This window comes from Lissotriton helveticus, chromosome 3_2 (genome assembly GCF_964261635.1).
Source record: "Lissotriton helveticus chromosome 3_2, aLisHel1.1, whole genome shotgun sequence".
NCBI classification, from domain to species: Eukaryota; Metazoa; Chordata; class Amphibia; order Caudata; family Salamandridae; genus Lissotriton; species Lissotriton helveticus.
In genome coordinates, this window is record NC_136062.1 from 401,833,486 (window position 1) to 401,857,317 (window position 23,832).

Consider the following 23,832-nt stretch of genomic DNA (forward strand, 5'->3'; position numbering starts at 1 on the left):
TCCCCGGGCGCCTCAATTCCCTTCTATTCCTAAAGCTGCGAGTGCCCAGAGGTGATTGAGCGGGCACATTCGTAGGGAGCTATATCCCGTTGTGGGGACACGTGCCATTGGGGTGGTAAAAGTTCGTGCCTTTGTAGCCACACACCCTGTGTCAGCCAAGAGCAGCAGGCTGAGTAAACTCTCACAGCTACCCATCCACTTCGAAGGACGAGCCTTTCTCTCCCGCCCTCCCTCCTCCCTGTCTCTCTCTCTCTCTCCCCAGCCTGGGTGTGACTTTGAGTCAGCCTCTCTAACTTATGTCACTGCCTCAAGCTCCTTTGCATAGAGCCCTTGCCTGCCGTGTGCGCTCGCGGACGCAGCTCTAGCGCCCGGATCCCTTTCCTGCCTCCCGGATTGCGCCTTGGGGTGAGAAGGGGGGACGCAGCCCACAGACCACAATGGCCCGCCTCGTGCTGACCCTCACTTTCGGATTGTGCCTGCTGGCGGTGTGCGAGGCTGACACAAGTAAGTTGTGGGACTTTTGGCTGGATCCATGCGCGCGGAGTTGCGGTCTCCGTGGGAAGCACGAGTCGGCCACGCTTCGTGGCGTGGTTTTCACGCTTGTGTGTCTGTGCTTTCATCACAAATGTTGCATATGTGGAACACGCTGTCAGAAATGGCATAGAAGACGAGGGTGGCGCTTTTTTAATGTTATGTGCATTTTGTGTATTCGAATAACTGTTCAGAGACTCCAAGCTTGGCAACTATGCCTGTGTGTATAATACACAGGAGCACCCCCACCTCCGGTAAAAATACAGTAGGATAGAGAATGTCACGGGGTCGGGGCTGCAGACGGCATGGACGTGCTGAACAGGATGCTATGTTGCGGATCCGCACAGAAAGTTGAAAAGCGTGGCGTTTTTACGCACAGTTGGTGGCACGTGGCACTAACAAAAAAGTGCTGTCCCGAGGAAAGTACACAGAAGTTGCTGGTTGTCGAGCTCGGTGTGTGGCCACCCGGGACGAATAGACAAAGGGGACCAGGGTTTCTCGTCGTGTAGGGTCCCTGCCTCCCGCCCAAGGTCAGACAGCGCCCCCGGTTCGTCGGCGAGAGCTATTGGATGGCGGCACTGAGTTTGTAGTTGTGCATCAAAGTAGACAGTAGCCCCCTCTCTCCGAGGAAGTGTGGGGTGGGGTGAAATCTGAACTTTAGGGATAGTTCGTGTGCCAGCAGAAGGGGGGTCCGGGCGTAGGTCCGTGCAGTAGCTGAAGTGTGCAGCGCAGGCTTCGGTGAGAGTTGCTTCACTGCACACGGGGAACACCATGCACTTTCCCTATGACGGTGGCGTCTTGTGCAGTGTGTGCTCGTGACATCATAGGCTGTGTTGTTTGAATAAATATCCGTCACGTGTACACTGATCAATGCCTCACACACTCTCTCACTCCAACCTGTGTGAGTGCAGATATGAGATGGAACGCACATCCATGCGCACAAACACACGCAAATGTGCAAACGCATGTACATACCCACATCAGGCGCGAACGTACATGTACACATAGGTGAACACAAGCACATGCATTTGTGGCGGCGCATACCCACATGTTCACGCAGGTAGATATGCATGGACGTGCGTTACACGCACGCTTGCCATTTATGTACATGCATATATTTGCGCGCACGCACTACCGTGCACACCCCGTGCACAGTCAGCTGCACGGCACACGGCTGGAGCATACCGGTGCATCCTGAAATAGTTTATCCCTAGAACAGAGACCTATTGTGATGCAAACTGCCCGCAGGCTCGTGTTGGGCTCCTTCACGTGCTACCTGGCCTCTGTCCTTGGCTCGAGCCTTCCCTGGGAGCCGAGAGGCCAGGTCTGAGGACCTCGCAGCGCTGCATGGGCACCACTACAGCAGACGTTACCAGGGAGCTGCAGGCGCAGGGTCCACCTATAATCAGTAATATGTGTGGGACGGTGTCTAATAATGCGGTCACCGCACCCCTCTTCCTAGATTATCAGGTCTGGGTGGGGACAGGGCTTGTGTCATTTCCCTCTCTCTCTCTCACCAGCGCCTTTGAAAGTATGTGTACTAATGGCCTGTGTACCCACTCGTGTCTCTGGTTCTTGAGAATGTCTGAAAGCTCTGCGCACACATTGAAGTGACGCCGCCTCCACACTGTGGCCACTTTCCGAGCCTCAGTAAACTTTGAGGCAAAAAAGAGGATGTGGCGCAAGGAAAACTACGCAACCTCTGTTGCTATCTTTATGCAGATGAAAAACCGCAACACACGGTGGATGCGAGGAGCACACGCTGTCACGGGGAGGCTGCATAGAACCGCACAGCACTGGGCGTTTCACCCTGCTTTTCAGACAATGGTTTGAGAGAGTTCTTAGATACGACTTCTGGAAGAGTTGAGAAGATACTGTGCATGAGTGTGAGGGGCGTGGCCGAGCTCTAGCGCAGGCAGGGACCACCAATAACGAGTTTTACTTAAAGGGGCCTCCCAGAAAGTGTTGTCAGGCTAGGTCTCAAAACCGAATCAGACGTCATGAAACGAAGGGGGCATTCTTGAATCAGAGACCCAACCAGGCATCAGGAACCAAAGGGAAATTCAGGAGTCCCGAAACCCAGCATAAGATTAGAAGGCAAAGGGGCATTCTTGATTCCACAACTTAACTGGACTACATCATACATGGAGGTACTGGAACACGGAACTCCACCACTTATCATCAACCAAAGAGACGTTCTGGAATCGGCAACACAACAGGCCGTGATCAAACAAATGGACGTTCTGGAATACAGAAGAGATGTTCTGGAATCCGCAACACAACCGGCTGTGATCAAACAAATGGACGTTCTAGAACACAGAACTCCACCACTTATCATCAACCAAAGAGACGTTCTGGACTCCTCAACACAACGGCAGTGTTCAAACAAATGGAGGTTCTGGAAAACAGAACTCCACCACTTATCATCAACCAAAGAGATGTTCTGGAATCCGCAACACAACCAGCCATGATCAAACACATGGTCGTTCTGGAACATGGAAATCCACCACTTATCATCAACCAAAGAGACGTTCTGGAATCCGCAACACAACAGGCTGTGATCAAACACATGGACGTTCTGGAACACGGAACTTCACCTCTTATCATCAACCAAAGAGACGTTCTGGAATCCGCAACACAACCGGCCGTGATCAAACAAATGGACGTTCTGGAACACGGAACTCCACTACTTATCATCAACCAAAGAGACGTTCTGGACTCCTCAACACAACGGCAGTGATCAAACACATGGACGTTCTGGAACACGGAACTCCATCACTTATCATCAACCAAAGACATGTTCTGGAATCCGCAACACAACCGGCCGTGATCAAACACATGGACGTTCTGGAACATGGAACTCCACCACTTATCATCAACCAAACAGACGTTCTGGAATCCGCAACACAACAGGCCGTGATCAAACACATGGACGTTCTGGAACACGGTACTCCACCTCTTATCATCAACCAAAGAGACGTTCTGGAATCCGCAACACAACAGGCCGCGATCAAACAAATGGACGTTCTGAAACACGGAACTCCACCACTTATCATCAACCCAAGAGACGTTCTGGAACCCGCAACACAACAGGCCGTGATCAAACACATGGACGTTCTGGAACACGGAACTCCACCACTTATCATCAACCAAAGACATGTTCTGGAATCCACAATACAACCGGCTGTGATCAAACAAATGGACGTTCTGGAACACGGAACTCCACCACATATGGAACATTATGGAATGTGTGACACAAATGGACATGATCAAACAAATGGACGTACTGGAACACGGAACTCCACCACTAATCATCAACCAAAGAGATGTTCTGGAATCCGCAACACAACCGGCTGTGATCAAACAAATGGACGTTCTAGAACACAGAACTCCACCACTTATCATCAACCAAAGAGACGTTCTGGAATCCTCAACACAACAGGCCGTGATCAAACAAATGGCGGTTCTGGAAAACAGAACTCCACCACTTATCATCAACCAAAAAGATGTTCTGGAATCCGCAACACAACCGACTGTGATCAAACAAATGGACGTTCTAGAACACAGAACTCCACCACTTATCATCAACCAAAGAGACGTTCTGGAATCTGCAACACAACCAGCCATGATAAAACACATGGACGTTCTGGAACACGGAAATCCACCACTTATCATCAACCAAAGAGACGTTCTGGAATCCGCAACACAACAGGCTGTGATCAAACACATGGACGTTCTGGAACACGGAACTTCACCTCTTATCATCAACCAAAGAGACGTTCTGGAATCCGCAACACAACCGGCCGTGATCAAACAAATGGACGTTCTGGAACACGGAACTCCACTACTTATCATCAACCAAAGAGACGTTCTGGACTCCTCAACACAACGGCAGTGATCAAACACATGGACGTTCTGGAACACGGAACTCCATCACTTATCATCAACCAAAGACATGTTCTGGAATCCGCAACACAACCGGCCGTGATCAAACACATGGACGTTCTGGAACATGGAACTCCACCACTTATCATCAACCAAACAGACGTTCTGGAATCCGCAACACAACAGGCCGTGATCAAACACATGGACGTTCTGGAACACGGAACTCCACCTCTTATCATCAACCAAAGAGACGTTCTGGAATCCGCAACACAACAGGCCGCGATCAAACAAATGGACGTTCTGAAACACGGAACTCCACCACTTATCATCAACCCAAGGGACGTTCTGGAACCCGCAACACAACAGGCCGTGATCAAACACATGGACGTTCTGGAACACGGAATTCCACCACTTATCATCAACCAAAGACATGTTCTGGAATCCACAATACAACCGGCTGTGATCAAACAAATGGACGTACTGGAACACGGATCTCCACCTCTTATCATAAACCAAAGTGACATTCTGGAATCCGCAACACAACCGGCCGTGATCAAACAAATGGATGTTCTGGAGCACGGAACTCCACCACTTATCATCAACCAAAGAGACGTTCTGGACTCCTCAACACAACGGCAGTGATCAAACACATGGACGTTCTGGAACACGGAACTCCAGCACTTATCATCAGCCAAACAGACTTTCTGGAATCCACAACACAAAAGGCCGTGATCAAACACATGGACGTTCTGGAACACGGAACTCCACCTCTCATCATCAACCAAAGAGACGTTCTGAATGCGCAACACAACCGTCCGTGATCAATCAAATGGACGTTCTGGAACACGGAACTCCACCACTTATCATCAACCAAAGACATGTTCTGGAATACGCAACACAACCGGCCGGGATCAAACACATGGACGTTCTGGAACACGGAACTCCACCACTTATCATCAACCAAACAGACTTTCTGGAATCCGCAACACAACAGGCTGTGATCAAACACATGGATGTTCTAGAACACGGAACTCCACCTCTTATCATCAACCAAAGAGACGTTCTGGAATCCGCAATACAACAGGCCGTGAACAAACAAATTGACGTTCAGGAACACGGAACTCCACCATTTATCATCAACCAAAGACATGTTCTGGAATCCGCAATATAACCGTCTGTGATCAAACAAATGGATGTTCTGGAACACGGACCTCCACCACTTATGGAACATTATGGAATGTGTGACACAAATGGACATGATCAAACAAATGGACGTACTGGAACACGGAACGCCACCACTTATGGAACATTATGGAATGCGTGACACAAATGGACATGATCAAACAGATGGACGTACTGGAACACGGAGCTCCACCACTTATGGAACATTAGGGAATGTGTGACACAAATGGACATGATCAAACAAATGGACATTCTGGAACATAGAACTCCATCACTTATCATCAACCAAAGAGGCGTTCTGGAATCCCAAACACAATCGGTCGCAATCAAACAAATGGACGTCTTTTACCGTTGATGGGAAAACATCTAAAACTGGTTTCTGGACGGGAAACAACCTGGGAAATGTTTGTGAATACAAAGAAACTTGTGAGTTTGTGAGCATCGCTGTTTCATTACAGATGTGACAGAATGAAATGCCCACCAGCACCCACTAAGAGATTTACAACTACACCCTGCCTGTGCAATTGCACCTTTACCTGTGCAAACTCGTGCTGTGTGAATGAACACCACACTTGAATATGCTTTTGTAATTAACACTAATTGCATCTCTTGGTGTTGCTGAGGTGTGCCGATATATGTGTGAACCGAGTCCTGTGAATTAAAATAAGGCTTATTTACATATTCAATGAAACTCTGGTGTGGAACACGCCCCGATCCCCACCCCACTGCAGTGTAAACATGACGGGTAAATAGAGTGTGTATATAAAGAAAATGTCTGCTAGGCCTTCCTGGGAGTTAGAAAGCATGGCGACCTGTCCTACCTGTAGTATAGGGCACCTCTGTCAGGGCAAACCCATTGTTCACCAGCAGAGATCTATTTATTTGTTAGTTCTTTGAGTGATGTGCCATGCTGCCTCAAGGCACTAAACGGTGGTACTAAAGATAGTCACATGAAAAAAACAGTCATGGGTCTGAGGTGATGCCAGGCATAGATTCTCTGCTAAAATCACCAAGAAAAGTGACCGTCTGGTCGCCAATGAAGTCTCTTTGGTGATTATTTTGTAGAAACTTTCCGATTGGTAGAGACATCCTTACCCAGGCCCGGCACCTGCCAAGGTGAGGACAGGGTTGGTAATTGGGAGTTTAATTAAGCAATTCAGCCAGTAGTTGGAATAAAACCGACCACAGGATAAGATCATGCCTGGTTGTTTGGTGCTCAGGTAAAGACACCATAAAGGAAGGAAAGCACAACACCTCCACGCGAACCCCCTGCGCGTCGCTACACTGGGACCCCTACCAGTAGTAATGGACCACAGACGCTTTAATGCACAAGCCTGTGAGGACGTCAGTGGTCTGTCCAAGGGCTCTACAGACCACATACGCTTTAATGCACCAGCCCTGTGAGGACGTCAGTGGTCTGCCCCTGGGCTCTACGGACCACAGACGCTTTTATATACCAGTCTGTGAGGACGTCAGTGGTCTTCCCCAGGGCTCTGCGGACCACAGACAGTTTTATACACCCGTCTGTGAGGACGTCAGTGGTCTGACCCAGGGCTCTACGGACCACAGACAGTTTTATATACCAGTCTGTGAGAACGTCAGTGGTCTGAGCCAGGGCTCTACGGACCACAGACATTTTTATGTACCAGTCTGTGTGAACGTCAGTGGTCTGACCCAGGGCTCTACGGACCACAGACAGTTTTATGTACCAGTCTGTGAGGACGTCAGCGGTCTGTCACAGGGCTCTACGGACCACAGACAGTTTTATATACCAGTCTGTGAGAACGTCAGTGGTCTGAGCCAGGGCTCTACGGACCACAGACATTTTTATGTACCAGTCAGTGAGAACGTCAGTGGTCTGACCCAGGGCTCTACGGACCACAGACAGTTTTATATACCAGCCTGTGAGGACGTCAGCGGTCTGTCACAGGGCTCTATCGACCACAGACAGTTTTATGTACCAGTCTGTGAGGACGTCAGTGGTCTGTCCCAGGGCTCTACAGGCCACAGACAGTTTTATATACCAGCCTGTGAGGACGTCAGCGGTCTGTCACAGGGCTCTATGGACCACAGACAGTTTTATGTACCAGTCTGTGAGGACGTCAGTGGTCTGTCCCAGGGCTCTACGGACCACAGACAGTTTTATGTACCAGCCTTTGAGGACGTCAGCGGTCTGTCACAGGGCTCTGCGGACCACAGACAGTTTTATGTACCAGTCTGTGAGAACGTCAGTGGTCAGTCCCAGGGCTCTACAGGCCACAGACAGTTTTATATACCCGTCTGTGAGAACGTCAGTGGTCTGAGCTAGGGCTCTATGGACCACAGACAGTTTTATGTACCAGTCTGTGAGGACGTCAGTGGTCTGTCCCAGGGCTCTACAGGCCACAGACAGTTTTATATACCAGCCTGTGAGGACGTCAGCGGTCTGTCACAGGGCTCTATGGACCACAGACAGTTTTATATACCAGCCTGTGAGGACGTCAGCGGTCTGTCACAGGGCTATATGGACCACAGACAGTTTTATATACCAGCCTGTGAGGACGTCAGTGGTCTGTCCCAGGGCTCTACAGGCCACAGACAGTTTTATATACCAGCCTGTGAGGACGTCAGCGGTCTGTCACAGGGCTCTATGGACCACAGACAGTTTTATGTACCAGTCTGTGAGGACGTCAGTGGTCTGTCCCAGGGCTCTACATGCCACAGACAGTTTTATATACCAGCCTGTGAGGACGTCAGCGGTCTGTCACAGGGCTCTATGGACCACATACAGTTTTATGTACCAGTCTGTGAGGACGTCAGTGGTCTGACCCAGGGCTCTACGGACCACAGACAGTTTTATATACCAGTCTGTGAGAACGTCAGTGGTCTGAGCCAGGGCTCTACGGACCACAGACATTTTTATGTACCAGTCTGTGAGAACGTCAGTGGTCTGAGCCAGGGCTCTACGGACCACAGACATTTTTATGTACCAGTCTGTGAGAACGTCAGTGGTCTGACCCAGGGCTCTACGGACCACAGACAGTTTTATATACCAGCCTGTGAGGACGTCAGCGGTCTGTCACAGGGCTCTATCGACCACAGACAGTTTTATGTACCAGTCTGTGAGGACGTCAGTGGTCTGTCCCAGGGCTCTACAGGCCACAGACAGTTTTATATACCAGCCTGTGAGGACGTCAGCGGTCTGTCACAGGGCTCTATGGACCACAGACAGTTTTATGTACCAGTCTGTGAGGACCTCAGTGGTCTGTCCCAGGGCTCTACGGACCACAGACAGTTTTACGCACCAGCCTTTGAGGACGTCAGTGGTCTGTCCCAGGTCTCTATGGACCACAGACAGGGTTATGTACCAGTCTGTGAGAACGTCAGTGGTCTGACCCAGGGCTCTACGGACCACAGACAGTTTTATATACCAGCCTGTGAGGACGTCAGCGGTCTGTCACAGGGCTCTATCGACCACAGACAGTTTTATGTACCAGTCTGTGAGGACGTCAGTGGTCTGTCCCAGGGCTCTACAGGCCACAGACAGTTTTATATACCAGCCTGTGAGGACGTCAGCGGTCTGTCACAGGGCTCTATGGACCACAGACAGTTTTATGTACCAGTCTGTGAGGACGTCAGCGGTCTGTCACAGGGCTCTACAGGCCACAGACAGTTTTATATACCCGTCTGTGAGGACGTCAGTGGTCTGTCACAGGGCTCTATGGACCACAGACAGTTTTATGTACCAGTCTGTGAGGACGTCAGTGGTCTGTCCCAGGGCTCTACAGGCCACAGACAGTTTTATATACCCGTCTGTGAGGACGTCAGTGGTCTGTCACAGGGCTCTATGGACCACAGACAGTTTTATGTACCAGTCTGTGAGGACGTCAGTGGTCTGTCCCAGGGCTCTACAGGCCACAGACAGTTTTATATACCCGTCTGTGAGGACGTCAGCGGTCTGTCACGGCTCTACAGGCCACAGACAGTTTTATATACCCGTCTGTGAGGACGTCAGTGGTCTGACCCAGGGCTCTACGGACCAAAGACAGTTTTATGTACCAGTCTGTGAGAACGTCAGTGGTCTGACCCAGGGCTCTACGGACCACAGACAGTTTTATATACCAGCCTGTGAGGACGTCAGTGGTCTGTCACAGGGCTCTATGGACCACAGACAGTTTTATGTACCAGTCTGTGAGGACGTCAGTGGTCTGTCACAGGGCTCTATGGACCACAGACAGTTTTATATACCCGTCTGTGAGGACGTCATTCGTCTGTCCCAGGGCTCTACGGACCACAGACAGTTTTATATGCCAGTCTGTGAGGACGTCAGTGGTCTGACCCAGGGCTCTACGGACCAAAGACAGTTTTATATACCAGTTTGTGAGAACGTCAGTGGTCTGAGCCAGGGCTCTACGGACCACAGACAGTTTTACGCACCAGCCCGTGAGGACGTCAGTGGTCTGTCCCGGGGCTCTACGGACCACAGACGCTTTTATGCACCAGCCTGTGAGGACGTCAGTGGTCTGTCCCAGGGCTCTTCGGACCACAGACACTTTTATGCACCAGTCTGTGAGGACGTCAGTGGCCTGACCCAGGGCTCTATGGACCACAGACAGTTTTACGCACCAGCCTGTGAGGATGTCAGTGGTCTGTCCCAGGGCTCTACGGATCACAGCGTGGCTGGGACTCTGAGGTTCTTAGCAGGACAGCATTAACAGCACCACAACGCACCTCGAATCTCTTGGTTTTCTCATGACAATCATCACACTTAGAGTGTCGGCCAGCTGGCATGTGTCTATGCTGCTCATAACTGTACTCAGTTTGCATGAACAGAGAAGGGAATCGAGTCACAGGGAGAGCATGTGATTTGCCTAAGATCACACCCTGTGATTAAGTGAAGAACGCGGTCTCTGGCATCAACAGAAGGCAGATGGCCAGTAGCACCCTCCTTTCCCACTTTTGAAACGCCCAGGGGCATGAAAGACTTCCTTCATTGTTTTTAAAATATTCTGCTAGTCCATGTTGAAAAGCCTTGCTTTTATGGGGAGGGCAAGGGTTGGCACAATGAAGCTGATGGCAACGTATTCCGTGAAGCCGCGGAACGCAGAATTTTTGGAAATTTTGCGTTCTTCGCGGAATGCGAAATTATGCAAATTCCGCGAGCGGACCGGAATTTACCGCCCAGTCGTAGTCATGTGCCAACGTGATGATGAAAAAGATTGGAAAAAGGTAACACTGACAGTATATGCAGCAGGCATGTGACAGTCCACCGACCCCAACCATCCTTGGGTATTTATCTATTTTCATTTGGGGGTATCCAACGTAGGTACAGGAGGCACGGATCAATTCATAATTCTCGGTGTAACCACTGAATTTGACAGATGATCTCATATAGTACTCTGCACGTACATTGATTTCCTGTGGACATCCTAAATGTCTGGCATGAATCCGGCCTTTCTGGCTCTTTGTTGGACACCACCTCCGATATTTTCAGCCAAGCAACAAGCCACAAGCACCAGGTGTGTCTTTTCCTTGGAACCAGTGTTGACACTAAATTATATTAAACTTGAGGTGATTCTTTTCATTTCCCATTTATACAGAAGCACTGGGCAGTGGTGTGGCTTGTGGGGGCACTGTTTTTGGGGGTGTCGGAGATGAGTAAGTTGTGTTTGTCAACTACTACCATACCCCTGCCCACTGAGAACCAGTTGTCCATTTGCCGCCAGACCCTCCTCCCCCAGAACAAGTCGGCTGCTCACCCCCCACTCTTAACTGCACCGTGCGGCAAACTTAGGGTCTGCCCCGGATGGTAGTAGGTCTCTCTATGCCACTGGCACTGAGCTCCTTTTTAGGTCGCGGCCTATCAGGCAGTGGAGCTGCCTGGTTTGCTGACAACATCCTGGGGACATTCAGAAATCTACCCTAGGAATGCATTCCACCCTTTGCTCCCCATTTGCTTTGTGGTTTGCTACTCACACGTCCTTGCTTTCTATCTGCTGGCTCTATTTGTTTTAGGCTGTCCAGCTGGAGTTCCCCCTTTCTGTGGCCAATATGTTATTTACTGTTCCTATATTTACTATATCCTACCAGTAGTGCTCGATTTCTGTAAACAGGCCTTTAAATCTTGTTCTTATCATGTCATATTTGCTCTGCATTCAAAGATTAGGTCAAATGTCAGGCGCTGTCTGGAGGGAGCTTGGTGTTTACTATTTTCTTTCTCTGACTTGAAAGTGAGAGGATTTATGTGACAATCATGCTGGCTACTGAGGGAGTGCTATTTCTAGCACACAATAAAATATAAATGCCTGTAAATGAACTGTGCCGATATTTCAGAACTGAGGTAGCAGAAATGAAACATATTTTTTAGTAATTCTGAAATGTGGTGGAAATAAATATTTTAATACAATAAAAAAAACTCCAGTACACTAGGTAATGACAGTTCCACCCATTATAGTTTGTGCGATGTATACTTTTTTAAGTAAAACTGCATGTTTGTACAAATATAATGCTCATTTCAGTTGAAGATATGTTGTCTGTAATGGCAGTACGCTACCACACCATGCATACTGCACTTTACCCCACTGCACTCTATTCTGCACCACTCTGCTCTATGCCTATGCACAGCTGTACTTTACAGCACTCCAGTCTAGGCTACTCCACTCTACTCTGCACCACTCTACTCTACATCACTGCACTCCATGCCACTGCATTCTATGCCAGTGCAGTACCACTCCACTCTATGCCAGTGAACTCTATGTCAAGCTACTGTACACCACTCAAATCTACTGTTCACCACTGCACTTAGTGCCACTGTGCTTTTACACCACTGCACTCTACCCTGCATCACTTCACTCTAAACCATTTCACTCTGAAACAATCTACTCTGCGCCACTCCACTCTACTCCACTGCAGTCTGCCCTGCACTGTTTCACTCTGTGCCACTTTACTCTACTCTGTGCCACTCTACTCTGCTCTGCACCACTCTAATTTATGCCACTGCTCTCTATGCCAGTGCAGTACCACTCCACTTTATGTCAGTGAACTCTATGTCTATCTACTGCTCACCACTCTAATCTACTGTGCACTGTCACTGCACTTTACACCACTGCACTCAACCCTGTACCACTTCATTCTAAACTACTTCATTCTATTCTGAAACAATTTACAGTGCAGCACTCCAATTTACTCCACTGCAATCTACGCTGCACCACTTCACTCTGTGCCACTTTACTCTACTCTGTGCCAGTCGATTCTGCTCTGCACTACGGTACTCTTTGCCAGTAGACTTTACTCTAACCACGGCATTATATCTAAGGGTGGGCGGAGAGCTCCGCACCGCCCGCGGAGTGTGCGGAGTTCTACCTACTCCGCGCTCCACGGAGTAGGCAAAACTACACGCATTCCGCTGCGGAGCGTAGTTGTGCAGCCCATGCGTCCCACCCGCCCTATTAACAATTGTTATACAAGCTTAAAATAACAATATAAAGTAAATAAAAATGCCTTACCGGAGCTGCGGCTTTCCCAGGCTTCCCTCTTCCTTTATCGTGACTTCGAGATGACAACTATGCATGCGTGGGTGCCCGCGCATGCGCATTTCTCACGAGAACTCTACTTTACTCCAATCAGCGCCCCTGTATGCTGTGCTGTGGCACTCCAGTCTACATCGCTCTACTCTACATCACTCTACGGTAATCCACTCTACTCTGTAACCCTATTCTACATCAATTCACTCTACGCCAATGCACTCTACGACACTTTAGTCTAAATCTATGCACTCTAAGCCACTGCACTCTATGCTAATAGACTCTGTACTTTACGCCACTTCACTCTAGGCCACTCTACTCCACTCTACGACACTCCACTCCACGATACTCTACTCCATGACTCTCTACACTATTAAACGCTAATCCACTCTATGGCACTCCACAACACTCTACTCTACTATATGCCACTCTGCATCGTTACTCCACACCACGACCATCTCATCTGCTCTCTGCCATTCTACCAATCAATCAATCAATCAATCGCATTTGTAAAGCGCAGCACTGTCATTTGTGGGGTATTTGTGCTCCCTGGGTGTGACGTCTCAGTTGTAGAGCCAGTTCTTGAGTTTCTTTCTGAAGTCCGCCAGGGAGGGGGCTTTACGAAGATGGAAGGGCAGGCCATTTCAGGTCTTGGCAGCGATGATGTAGTGTCCCCCGCTGCGACGGATGTTAATTGAAAGATTAAGGAGAGTGGATGCCTAGAAATACGTTTTTTAAATGTTTGTCTTAGGTTTCAGAGAGTGGCTTCCAGAAAAAAAATGTATTCGTTTTTTGAAAAAATGTGAGTGTGTTATTGTAAAAAAGTTGATTTAAATTTAGTTTCAGGATAAGGGTAATTGCATTATTTCAACAAGTTAATTGAAATTTTCTTTCAAGATTAGGGAGAGTGTATACCTAGAAAGAAGTTTTTTTAAAGTTAGTTTTAGGTTTTAGAGAGTAGATGTCTGAAAAAAAATGTGTTCCTTTCATGAAAAAGTAGAGTGTGTTACTGTAAAAAAGTTGATTTAAATTTAGGAGAAGGGTTTCGGGGGCAAGTGGTGACCACTGGATGTCACAGGTGTAAGACACAGAGAAGGGGTGAATAGGAGAAGGGTTTCGTGGTCAAGCGGTGACCACTGGATGTCACAGGTGTAAGACACAGAGAAGGGGTGAATAGGAGAAGGGTTTCGGGGTCAAGGGGTAACCACTGGATGTTACAGGTGTAAGACACAGGGAAGGGGAGACGAGAATAAGGGTTTTTGGGGAAAGGGGTGACCACTGGATATCACAGGTGTAAGACACTAGGGAATGGGAGAAGAGAAAGGTTGCGGGGGCAAGGGGTGACCTACAGATGTTACAGGTGTAAGACACATGGGACAGGTAGGCTGGCCGTAGAGTTGCGGGGTCAAGGGTTGACCACGAGATATTACAGGTGTAAGACACAAGGGACAGGTAGGTTGGCCATAGAGCTGAGGGGTCAAGGGTTGACCATGAGATATTACTGATGTAAGACACAAGGGAGTGAGGTACAGGGAGAAGTGTTACGGGGCAAGGGGTGACCACCAGATGGTTACACGTGTAAAGCAAAAGGGAATGTAGTTCATACGATTAGATTTCCCATTTTGCCCTCAAACTATTGGACAACTTTCCTTAGTTCCTCTCAGACTCCTGGCATTGGCATTGTAGGCCATTTAATGTGCCTACAGGAAGGACTAACTTTTCAACTCCCCTGTAACACATTATACTCAGACCTATCCTGTACCTACCTGTAGCATCACGTTCTGCGAATACAAGCAGAGAAAATATTGGACCATCCGATGTTGTGCACCGTATAACAGTGTGCAGCTCCTACAACCACACATCTGTTCGTGATTTCACTTCTCCCTCCATGCCTGTATCCTGGCCGGTGCAGCCAATCACCTTATTGCACTGGGTGACCCTGCAATGAGCTTCTTGTTATGAATTATTGGAAAAGACGTATGTGGACGGGGTGTCTCCATAAGTACGGAGTAAGTGGCTAAATATACCCGTGTGCCACTGAGAAACTACGCAGATTGTGCCACAGTACAGCGCACGTCAATGACGTCATTGACCAAAGCAAGGACATCACCGGCCTATTATATTAATTGTTAAAAATAGATTCTTTTACGTATTGTTTTACGTAGCACATAGTGGCCTGGATTTTACTGTTTTGTCAAGCTTTGATTATAGCTTACTAATATTAGCCGTCACTAAGGCTTCCGTCATCGACCTCTGAAGAACGAAAGGCTGATTCAGCCCGGCCACAGTTTAAAACCGGAGACTTCTAGGTTACATACAGATCCCACAACTTTAAGATTGGAACTTGAGGCTACTGGTGGTGATAACCCCACTACCACTTCAACCATAACCTTTTTCAACCGGTTTCACTTTGGTTAGGAGAGTGTGATACAAGTAGAAAAGGGAAGTGACCGAAGGGAAAGCTACTGCGCGCAATCATGGTGCAAACTCGTGCGGCACTTTCCCCACAATACACAGAATTTGAATACTTTCTAGTTTCACGGCGTGATTGAACACCATTTTCTTGTGGATTATTAAATAGTGTTTTTCCAAGGATCTCATATAAGCGTAGCTATGCGTAACATCTGCTAAATAATCTACCTTCAATTGCATAATTTGTCTCAGAATTTGCATTTCCTTGCCACATTATTGTCTACCCTGCGCATAATTTGTTTTTCTATTAACACTTGATCGGAGTGGCCCGGGTCATCTATTAGATAGGTCTGTTTAGGTTTGTGATCCAATGATTCCACTTGTAAATTATTTAAGTGTGTGTCCCAGGTGTCAATCCAAATTATTTGGATGTGCCACAGCCCCCAGCACTTTAATAGGATAAGCTTGTTTCAACCAACCAAGTTGTGTTCAAATTTCATCAAGGTTGTTGTATGATTGGCCTCTCCCTGGAAATGGCTTTGGCCTGGCACAGACCTAAGTGTCTTCTGCTCTGTGTCTGGACCAGTTACTCTGGTTTTATGCTTCTTCCTAAGCAGTTTTACAGTTTGAGCGCTGCACCGTTTTTATGCACAGTTCTATGTCTCTTCATCAAGTGGAATTGTGGACTTAGATTTAGTCATACAACATTCTTTAGTACACAAATGATAATGATTGAGGGACATAGTCACTAGGCCATTTGGAAGTGTTAGTTTCAAATCTGTGATTCACAACATTTAGTTTTATTCTTTTGTATTCATAAAAAGAGTTACTCACATGATTTTGTGCGAGATTAACTTGAAAGTTTCAGACCACCTATAATTGTACTCAGCTGTGGGTATTCACAAATTTTGTGAGCCAATTTCAATTCGGAAACAGATTGAAGATTTACTCTTGCCTAGGGCCAGTTCAGAGCTCGAGGCAGCTCCACGTTGTCTCCCTGTTATCGAGTATGTGCTCCTTTTAGAAATGAAGACATCTGGTATTATGACTTGATTATTATGATTATTGTGGTTACCTTTGCACTTCTGCCATTTCTAAGAACTGTAAATAACAGATGTTACTATTACTAAATATATTAGGACTACATTTACAGAACTTGGAAGGATGAAAGGCTGATTTTGCCCTTCAGTAACCCAGCGTTGGTGCTACATTCAAGCTAAACAAATAGTTATAAAAAGGCACAGATGGAAATAGATTGCATACAATGGCCTCGTTCGTTGGTGAGAGGGGCCACACAGAGGACAAAGTAACGTTTTGGCTGCAGCATCAAAAATATTTGCATTTGAACTGTAGAGATTGAAACTCACGCCCTGCAGGCCATGGATGCTAATCGGGAGCTGTCAACAGCAGCCTCTACCCTCGTGTACTCTTTGGTACCCATGATACTGTCTATGTGTCTCTTTTGTACCCTTTGTACTGTCTTTGTGTCTCTTTGGTACCCCTGGCACTGCATTTGGTACCCTTTGGTGCCATTTACACTGTATTTCGTACCCTTGATACTGTCTTTGGTGATTGTGTTGCCCTTGATACTATAATTGTGTCTCTTTGGTGCCCTTGATACTGTCTTTGGTACCCCTTAGGACACTTGTCTGTCTATGTTTTTCTTTGGTACCATTGGCACTGTTTTCCTATGTGTTGGTACACTCGACACTGTCTTTGGTACACTTGATACTGTACCAAATGTACCTGTCTTTATTACCCGTGACACTGTTTGTGGTGCTTGTGTTACCTTTGACACTGTCTTTGGTACCATTGGCACTGCTTTGGTACACACTGGTGCCCCTGACACTCTCTTTGGCACCCTTTGGTACCTTTGACACTGTCTTTGCTTCCTTTGACATTGTCTTTGGTGCTTTTGTTGCCCTTGATACTATCTTAGTATCTCTTTGGTACCCTTGGTACTGTCTTTGGTACCTGTAAGTACACTTGTCTGTCAGTGTTTCTCTTTGGTACCATTGGCACTGTTTTCGTATGTGTTGGTACACTTGACACTGTCTTTGGTACACTTGACACTGTCTTTGTTACCCTTGACACTGTCTGTGGTGCTTGTATTACCTTTGACACCGTCTTTGGTACCACTGGCACTGTTTTGGTATGCTGTGGTACCCCTGGTCCTCTCCTTGGCACCCTTTGGTACCTTTGGAACTGTCTTTGGTGCCTTTGTTACCCTTGATACCATCATTGTGTCTCTTTGGTACCCTGGACACTGTCTTTGGTGCCTTTGTTACCCTTGATACCATCATTGTGTCTCTTTGGTACCCTTGATACTGTCTTTGGTACCCGTTAGTTTACTTGTCTGTCTTTGTTTCTCTTTGGTACTGTTTTAGTACGCTGTGGTACCCTTGTCATTGTCTGTGGTACCCTTTAGTGCCCTTCACACTGTCTTTAGTGCTTTTGTTACCATTGAAACTGTCGTGTGTCTCTTTGGTACCCATGGCACTGTCTTTGTGTCTCTTTGGTACTGGTGGGACTGTCTTTGGTAACATGTATTACCATTGACTGTCTGAGCTTCTCTTTGGTACATTTGACACTGTCTTTGTGTCTCGTTGGTACTGTTGGTACTGTATTTGGTAACATTTATTACCATTGACTGTCTGAGCTTCTCTTTGGTACCCTTGACACTGTCTTTGTGTCTCTTTGGTACTGTTGGTACTGTCTTTGGTAACATTTATTACCATTGACTGTCTGAGCTTCTCTTTGGTACCCTTGACACTGTCTTTGTGTCTCGTTGGTACTGTTGGTACTGTATTTGGTAACATTTATTACCTTTGACTGTCTGAGCTTCTCTTTGGTACCCATGGCACTGTCTTTGTGTTCCTTTGGTACTGTTGGTACTGTATTTGGTAACATTTATTACCTTTGACTGTATGTGCTTCTCTCTGGTACCCTTGACACTGTCTTTGGTACTCTATAGTGGCGTAGCTAGCCCTTTGGCCGCATTGCAGAGCGGGATGGTGCTTGTGATTGCTGCCCTCAAAACGTATTCAGCCCGTGTCGGAGCGCCCCCCCCCCCCCTCCTTGCTTTGCCACTGCTGGAACACTGCAGTATCACTGCTGGTCTGCTGGTCTGTGATGTCACTATGAAACTTCTAACATTTTGATGGATTGGAATCCATGCTCCAGATGTTTTCGGAACTCAGCAGATCTCACAGACAGAAGCTGAACCCATTGACCTATCTAGCCAGAAAGTTGTTATGAAATGAAATGAAAAATTATATTTGTATAGCGCCAAAACTACCCGGAGGCCTCGCAGCGCTTATATTGATTGTTAAAATGGGCTGCCGAGGTTACCGGGTTTTGGTGTACAGATGTGTTTTCAGCGCTTTCCTGAAGGCCATCCTGTTGGGGTTCCCTCTAAGGGCGAGGGGGATATTATGCCTATCACAGAAAGTGCAAATCAGCCCTCCATCGCCAAGACTAGTCAGGGATGACTGAAGATAACACTATGGCCCTCATTACAATAGTGGTGGGTTGACCGTCTGACTGCCAACGTTTTGGGATGGAGACCGCCCGACATGTAGTCGGCAGCTTCACCTGCCTAATTATGATACGACTGCTATGTAGGTGGTCGGAAACAGGTTATTTTCTATTGTGGTTTGTGCTGCGAGGCAGAAAGGGACTCACCAAAATGCTCAACAGAAAAAGAGAAGTCTTATACATCCATGCCCGTGTGCCAGGCACCATGTGGTGTAAATGTAAATGTAAATGTACATGTATTTATATAGCGCAAATCACCGACACGGTATCTAAGCGCTTGCTTAGGGAACCCGTCCTGGTATTCCCCTGTGAGATACCCCGGCAGGGTATCCACAAGGTAAAAGCCAGGCATCCCGCCACGAGGGGCCGTAGTGGAGATTAAGCAAGCTATTGCCCAGAGTCGCAGAGTGTGACCCCGTGAGTCGAGTGGGCACCGGAGCGAGAATTGTCGAGTCCGTGGAATTTTTGAGCTCGAGACCCGCCGAGGTGGGGAATCGAACCCTGGTCCACAGCTGATCTCAGCTTCCGGGTCTGCCGCCTCTAACCACTGAGCCACGCTTCTGCCTGACACAAGGTGCATGGATGTTTGTAGGAGCACCACATCTGCCCTCCGGGCCACACATAGGAAGCCCACGAGTGACTGGGTCACTGATGGGGGTCCCAAAGCCACTTTCCGACAGCCTTTTCATGGAGGCAGGACTGCAATGAAAAGGCTTTTGGAAACTGACATCCTAAATCCTACGGTGGTGCCTCTGTAGGCACCGCCTCCATTGTAGGGCTTAGGCTTCAATCGCCACCCCGACGGGCTCCTTCAGTCTGTCGGAGGCGATGGTCTTTCCATGCGCTCTAACTGCCAGTACAGTAATCCGACAGTCTGACCGCTGCCTCAAATGGCGAACAGACTGCCACCGATAGCCTGACGGTGACAATCTGCCCGACAACATAACTAAGCCCTATAACACAACTCTGCTCCTCTTTTAGGCACTGATTAGGAGTATAGGTGCTATTTAGGACACCTGATAGATAACGAGACGCTGGGGTACTTATTTATTGGGTGCAAACAATAGCTCCTATTACAGACTTGTTGGGAATAACTTGGATTTTGGGGTTTAACGCAAGTATCCGCATGGTACTGTAAACACTGTGTAAATTTCTCCTGTTCAATTTTGCAAGCTTTTTGGTATTTAACGCATCCGATAATTATTAGATGCTTTAAATACCTATTACCTTGTAATCCCGAACTGTACGTAGACATGGGTTTACATATGGGTTGGAATTAACTGACCCATACGTAATCAGGCACCTAATGTTATTTTGCAGTGATGTATGACATCCTCTTGCTTTAAGTAAGGCCTTGTAGTGTTTGGGTACCTTCTAGCTGGTCTTGGGATTCAGGAAAGGACAGCATTCTGATTTCTGGCTGAGTTGAGTCATCACTAGCGTGGGTGTGTTTTATAAGCATCTTTAATGTACGTTACAGATGGTAATTATCTTGTAATGGCTACTGTTGTTGGGTGTGTCTGCACAAGGACACGCCTTAACTCATTGAGGCTTGTGTTCAAGTTGGAGGATTTTCGTGTGTATTGCACAAATTGATGCATCTGAGGCAAATGAGTATTACGTGTCTTGTTAAGGCCCACCGTGCCACCCTAAACCAGACTAGCTGTGGGGTGTTTGAGTGGGTGTTGGTTTAATGCCTTTGGTGTTGTCATGGAGTGGTGTAGGGTTTGGTGAGAGTAATGTTCAGTTTGATGTAGGCCAACAGTATGATACCTCTGCACTTGGTTGGATCTGTGTCCGTTCATTTTGGTTGAGATGGTCTGATGGTGGTTGTGAGTCATTGTCTCTCAAAGCTGGCACTCTGGTGAGATTGGTGATACATAACTATATGGAATATCAGAGCTTTGTTACACGTGTGCTCAGTGCTCCGTATCTGATGGTTCTTATGTGTTGTTTCCAGACAGTAGGTGCTTTTCAGTGCACAGCAAAATCTCCAGTCAGTCAATTAGGATTTACAAGGCTAATCACCCGATAGGGCATCCAGGCGTTTTCAGGACCTGTACGCTTCTTCAGACAACCAGGGCATCCTGGCCATTCAGTATTCCATAGGTGAGGTAATGATCCGGAGGTGAGTTGAGAGCCTGTTCCAGGGGCCTCATTTATGAGGCCTTGCGTGAGTTTTGCGCTTCCGATGCGTCACTTTTTGTGACGCATCGGCGGCGTAAAACATGCCTCCTGTTGCGCACTATTTACAAAGTGACGCATCTAAGCAGATGCGTCACTTTGTAAACCCCTACGCTACATTATACCTGCGTCAGGTATAATGTATGCAGAGGGAGCGTTCACCCGCAAAAAGCCTCGTAATAGTGACGCAGTGAAATCTATGAGATTTCACTGCGTCACTTTTAGGACGCTGTTGCTTCAAAATCTTGCGCCTGCCTCACAGCAGGCGTAAGACTGACGCAAGCCCTTTCACATGGGGCTTTCCCCATGTGAAAGGACGCATTGCTGGAGTTGCGTCACTTTTGTGACACACTCCAGCAATGCGTCACTTTTGCGCCTACAGATACGTCAGAAATACTGACGTATCTGTAACTCCTTGCGACATGGTGCGTCATATTATAAATATGACGCATCAATCATGTCGCAGGGAGAGCGCTGTGAAAAGTGACGCATCGCTGTTTTCACGCAGCGATGCGTCACTTTTCATAAATGAGGCCCCTGGTTTTTTCTGCGATGTGGGAGTGTGGGAGAAGGAACGTACCCCACTTCTGCTTCGGGAGATGCGGGGAGTATGGGCAAGTGAGTGGGTGATACACCTGCATGGCTCCGTAATGATATGTGTAGCCTCATCCGGTGTGCACTTTTATTTCTATGTGTGAAGTTGTGTCTAACAGATTTGGACAATGTGTGCGTTTCATGTAGCTATGTGTAACCAGTGGGTACACATTAGCAGTATGGTGCGTTATGAACACCCAGATTGTATCTAATGATTGCATTTCGATTCCTGTCCATTTGACGGCGCTCTCAGTTCTGGGCTTAGTCACTGGGCGGTGCGCCTCGGTTCTGATGCTTTTTAGCCCTGTTTAGATCCGTTGCCTGGTCGTGATTGGACTGTGACTGGGATGAGCTCAGACTGTTAGTCAAGCAGGCGCAGCACTAGGCGCAGCCTGGAAACTACCCATCATATCTTGAGAAACATCTCCGGTTGGCAGGTTTATTTGGACGAATTAACAAGAGCAGGGAGGGTTGGGCGCCATGATGCAACCAGGCACCGCCAGGCAGGGAGCAGCAGCTCTCGATGCTTGATGTGGTGCAGACTGTGGAAATCCCAAAGCCTCAGCATTCTCTCCTCTGTGTCATTTGTATTTCAGAGTGACGTGTCTGTCGGAAAATCAGAATATATCCTGCCAGGATGCCTCTGAAAGGCTGAGTCAATCACATGTCACAGTTGTCGAGACAATGCACTTGATGGGTTGGAAGACAGGCGTAGGCACGTAATACACAGAATACAGGGCCCACTAGTGCTTAAAATGGAAATATAGCAGTGCATGTGCTTCCACTGCAGAGTGCATGCTTGCTCCTGAGCAGTACTGGTACCCTCTCATTACATGTGATGCAGTAGTGCTTCTGCTTTCAAATGAAAGCAGTACAGTTAATCAGTGCTGGACAGTACCTGCCCACAAAAGCACTACTGCCCACCCTTTTGTGGCACCTGCAGCGTCCCAACCCCTACTACCAAGAGCCTGGTAAGCACACACCATTTTGGCCAACCACATTGGTCCAAAATCTGGTTGTCCGAACTGGAATCATCATGTACAACGCATGTGTTACAACGCATGTCATTACAACACATTTTTACCTCGCAAAATCCATTACAACGCATGTCATTACTACGCATGTCATGTTATGTTAAAAAGTCTCTTTTATAGCGCACGGCTGCTCCGAGGAGCGTCCCGGCGCTTTGGCAAAGAGACATACAGCTAAGAAACACAACGCAACAACCCCGGAGGTCCCGACAGAAAAATTATACCGAAAAGAGCCAGGTCTTCAACTCCTTTCTGAAAACAAGAAGGTTGTTTGATTTCCTCAAGGAGACAGGAAGCTCGTTCCAGCAACGCGGGACCAGGTATCAAAAAGGCACGCCCTCCGATCCGGGCTAATTTAATTGGAGGGACGACAGCTTTGGCCAACAAAGCCGACCGAAGCGACCTCCTAGGGACATAAAAGGCCAGGCGCTTCTCCATATTCTTAGGACCAATAGAATGGAGGGCCTTGAATGCCAAGGTCAGCACCTTAAAGGTAATTCTTTTGGCAATGGGCAGCCAATGCAATCTCCTGAGAAGTTCTGAGGCTTTCGCCCTGCGTGGGAGACCAAAAATGGCTCTTGCAGCCGATTTCTGCACAATCTGCAATCGGGCCAGCAGATATTTAGGCAGCCCGATATACAGGGCGTTCGCATAGTCTAATCGCGAGCCAATCAGAGACTGCACGATGATTTTTTTATGCTGCAAGGGGAGAAACTTCCGAAGCATTTTCAATATGCCGAAGCATTTCCCCGATAGACCGATGATTTGAGGTCTAAAAGAGAGGCTGTCATCACATTGCACCCCGAGGTTTTTAACTTTCACAGCGGCCTCAGCAGGCGGAGACATGTCCTGGGGTCACCAGGTCTTCCAGTTAGGGTCCGGCGGACAGCCATAGAAAAGCAACTCCGACTTGTCGAAGTTGCATTTCAGCCCGTTCCGCCGAAACCAGTCGAAGACCACACCCAGGCACTCCC

General features: G+C 47.8%; 1 protein-coding gene across 3 annotated transcripts in view; it reads left to right on the forward strand.

Annotated features, from left to right (window-relative positions):
- The first annotated feature begins 285 nt into the window (after positions 1 to 285).
- CD44 (CD44 molecule (IN blood group)) overlaps positions 286 to 23,832 on the forward strand; it is a 186,445-nt gene continuing 162,898 nt past the window's right edge. The window contains exon 1 of one of the 3 annotated variants that reach the window (XM_078684321.1): positions 286 to 504. In XM_078684321.1, coding sequence (XP_078540447.1) covers positions 438 to 504 — 67 coding nt within the window. In that variant the 5' untranslated portion in view covers positions 286 to 437. The remainder of the gene's footprint in view (positions 505 to 23,832) is intronic. The other 2 variants (XM_078684322.1, XM_078684323.1) reach the window with 2 other exon arrangements.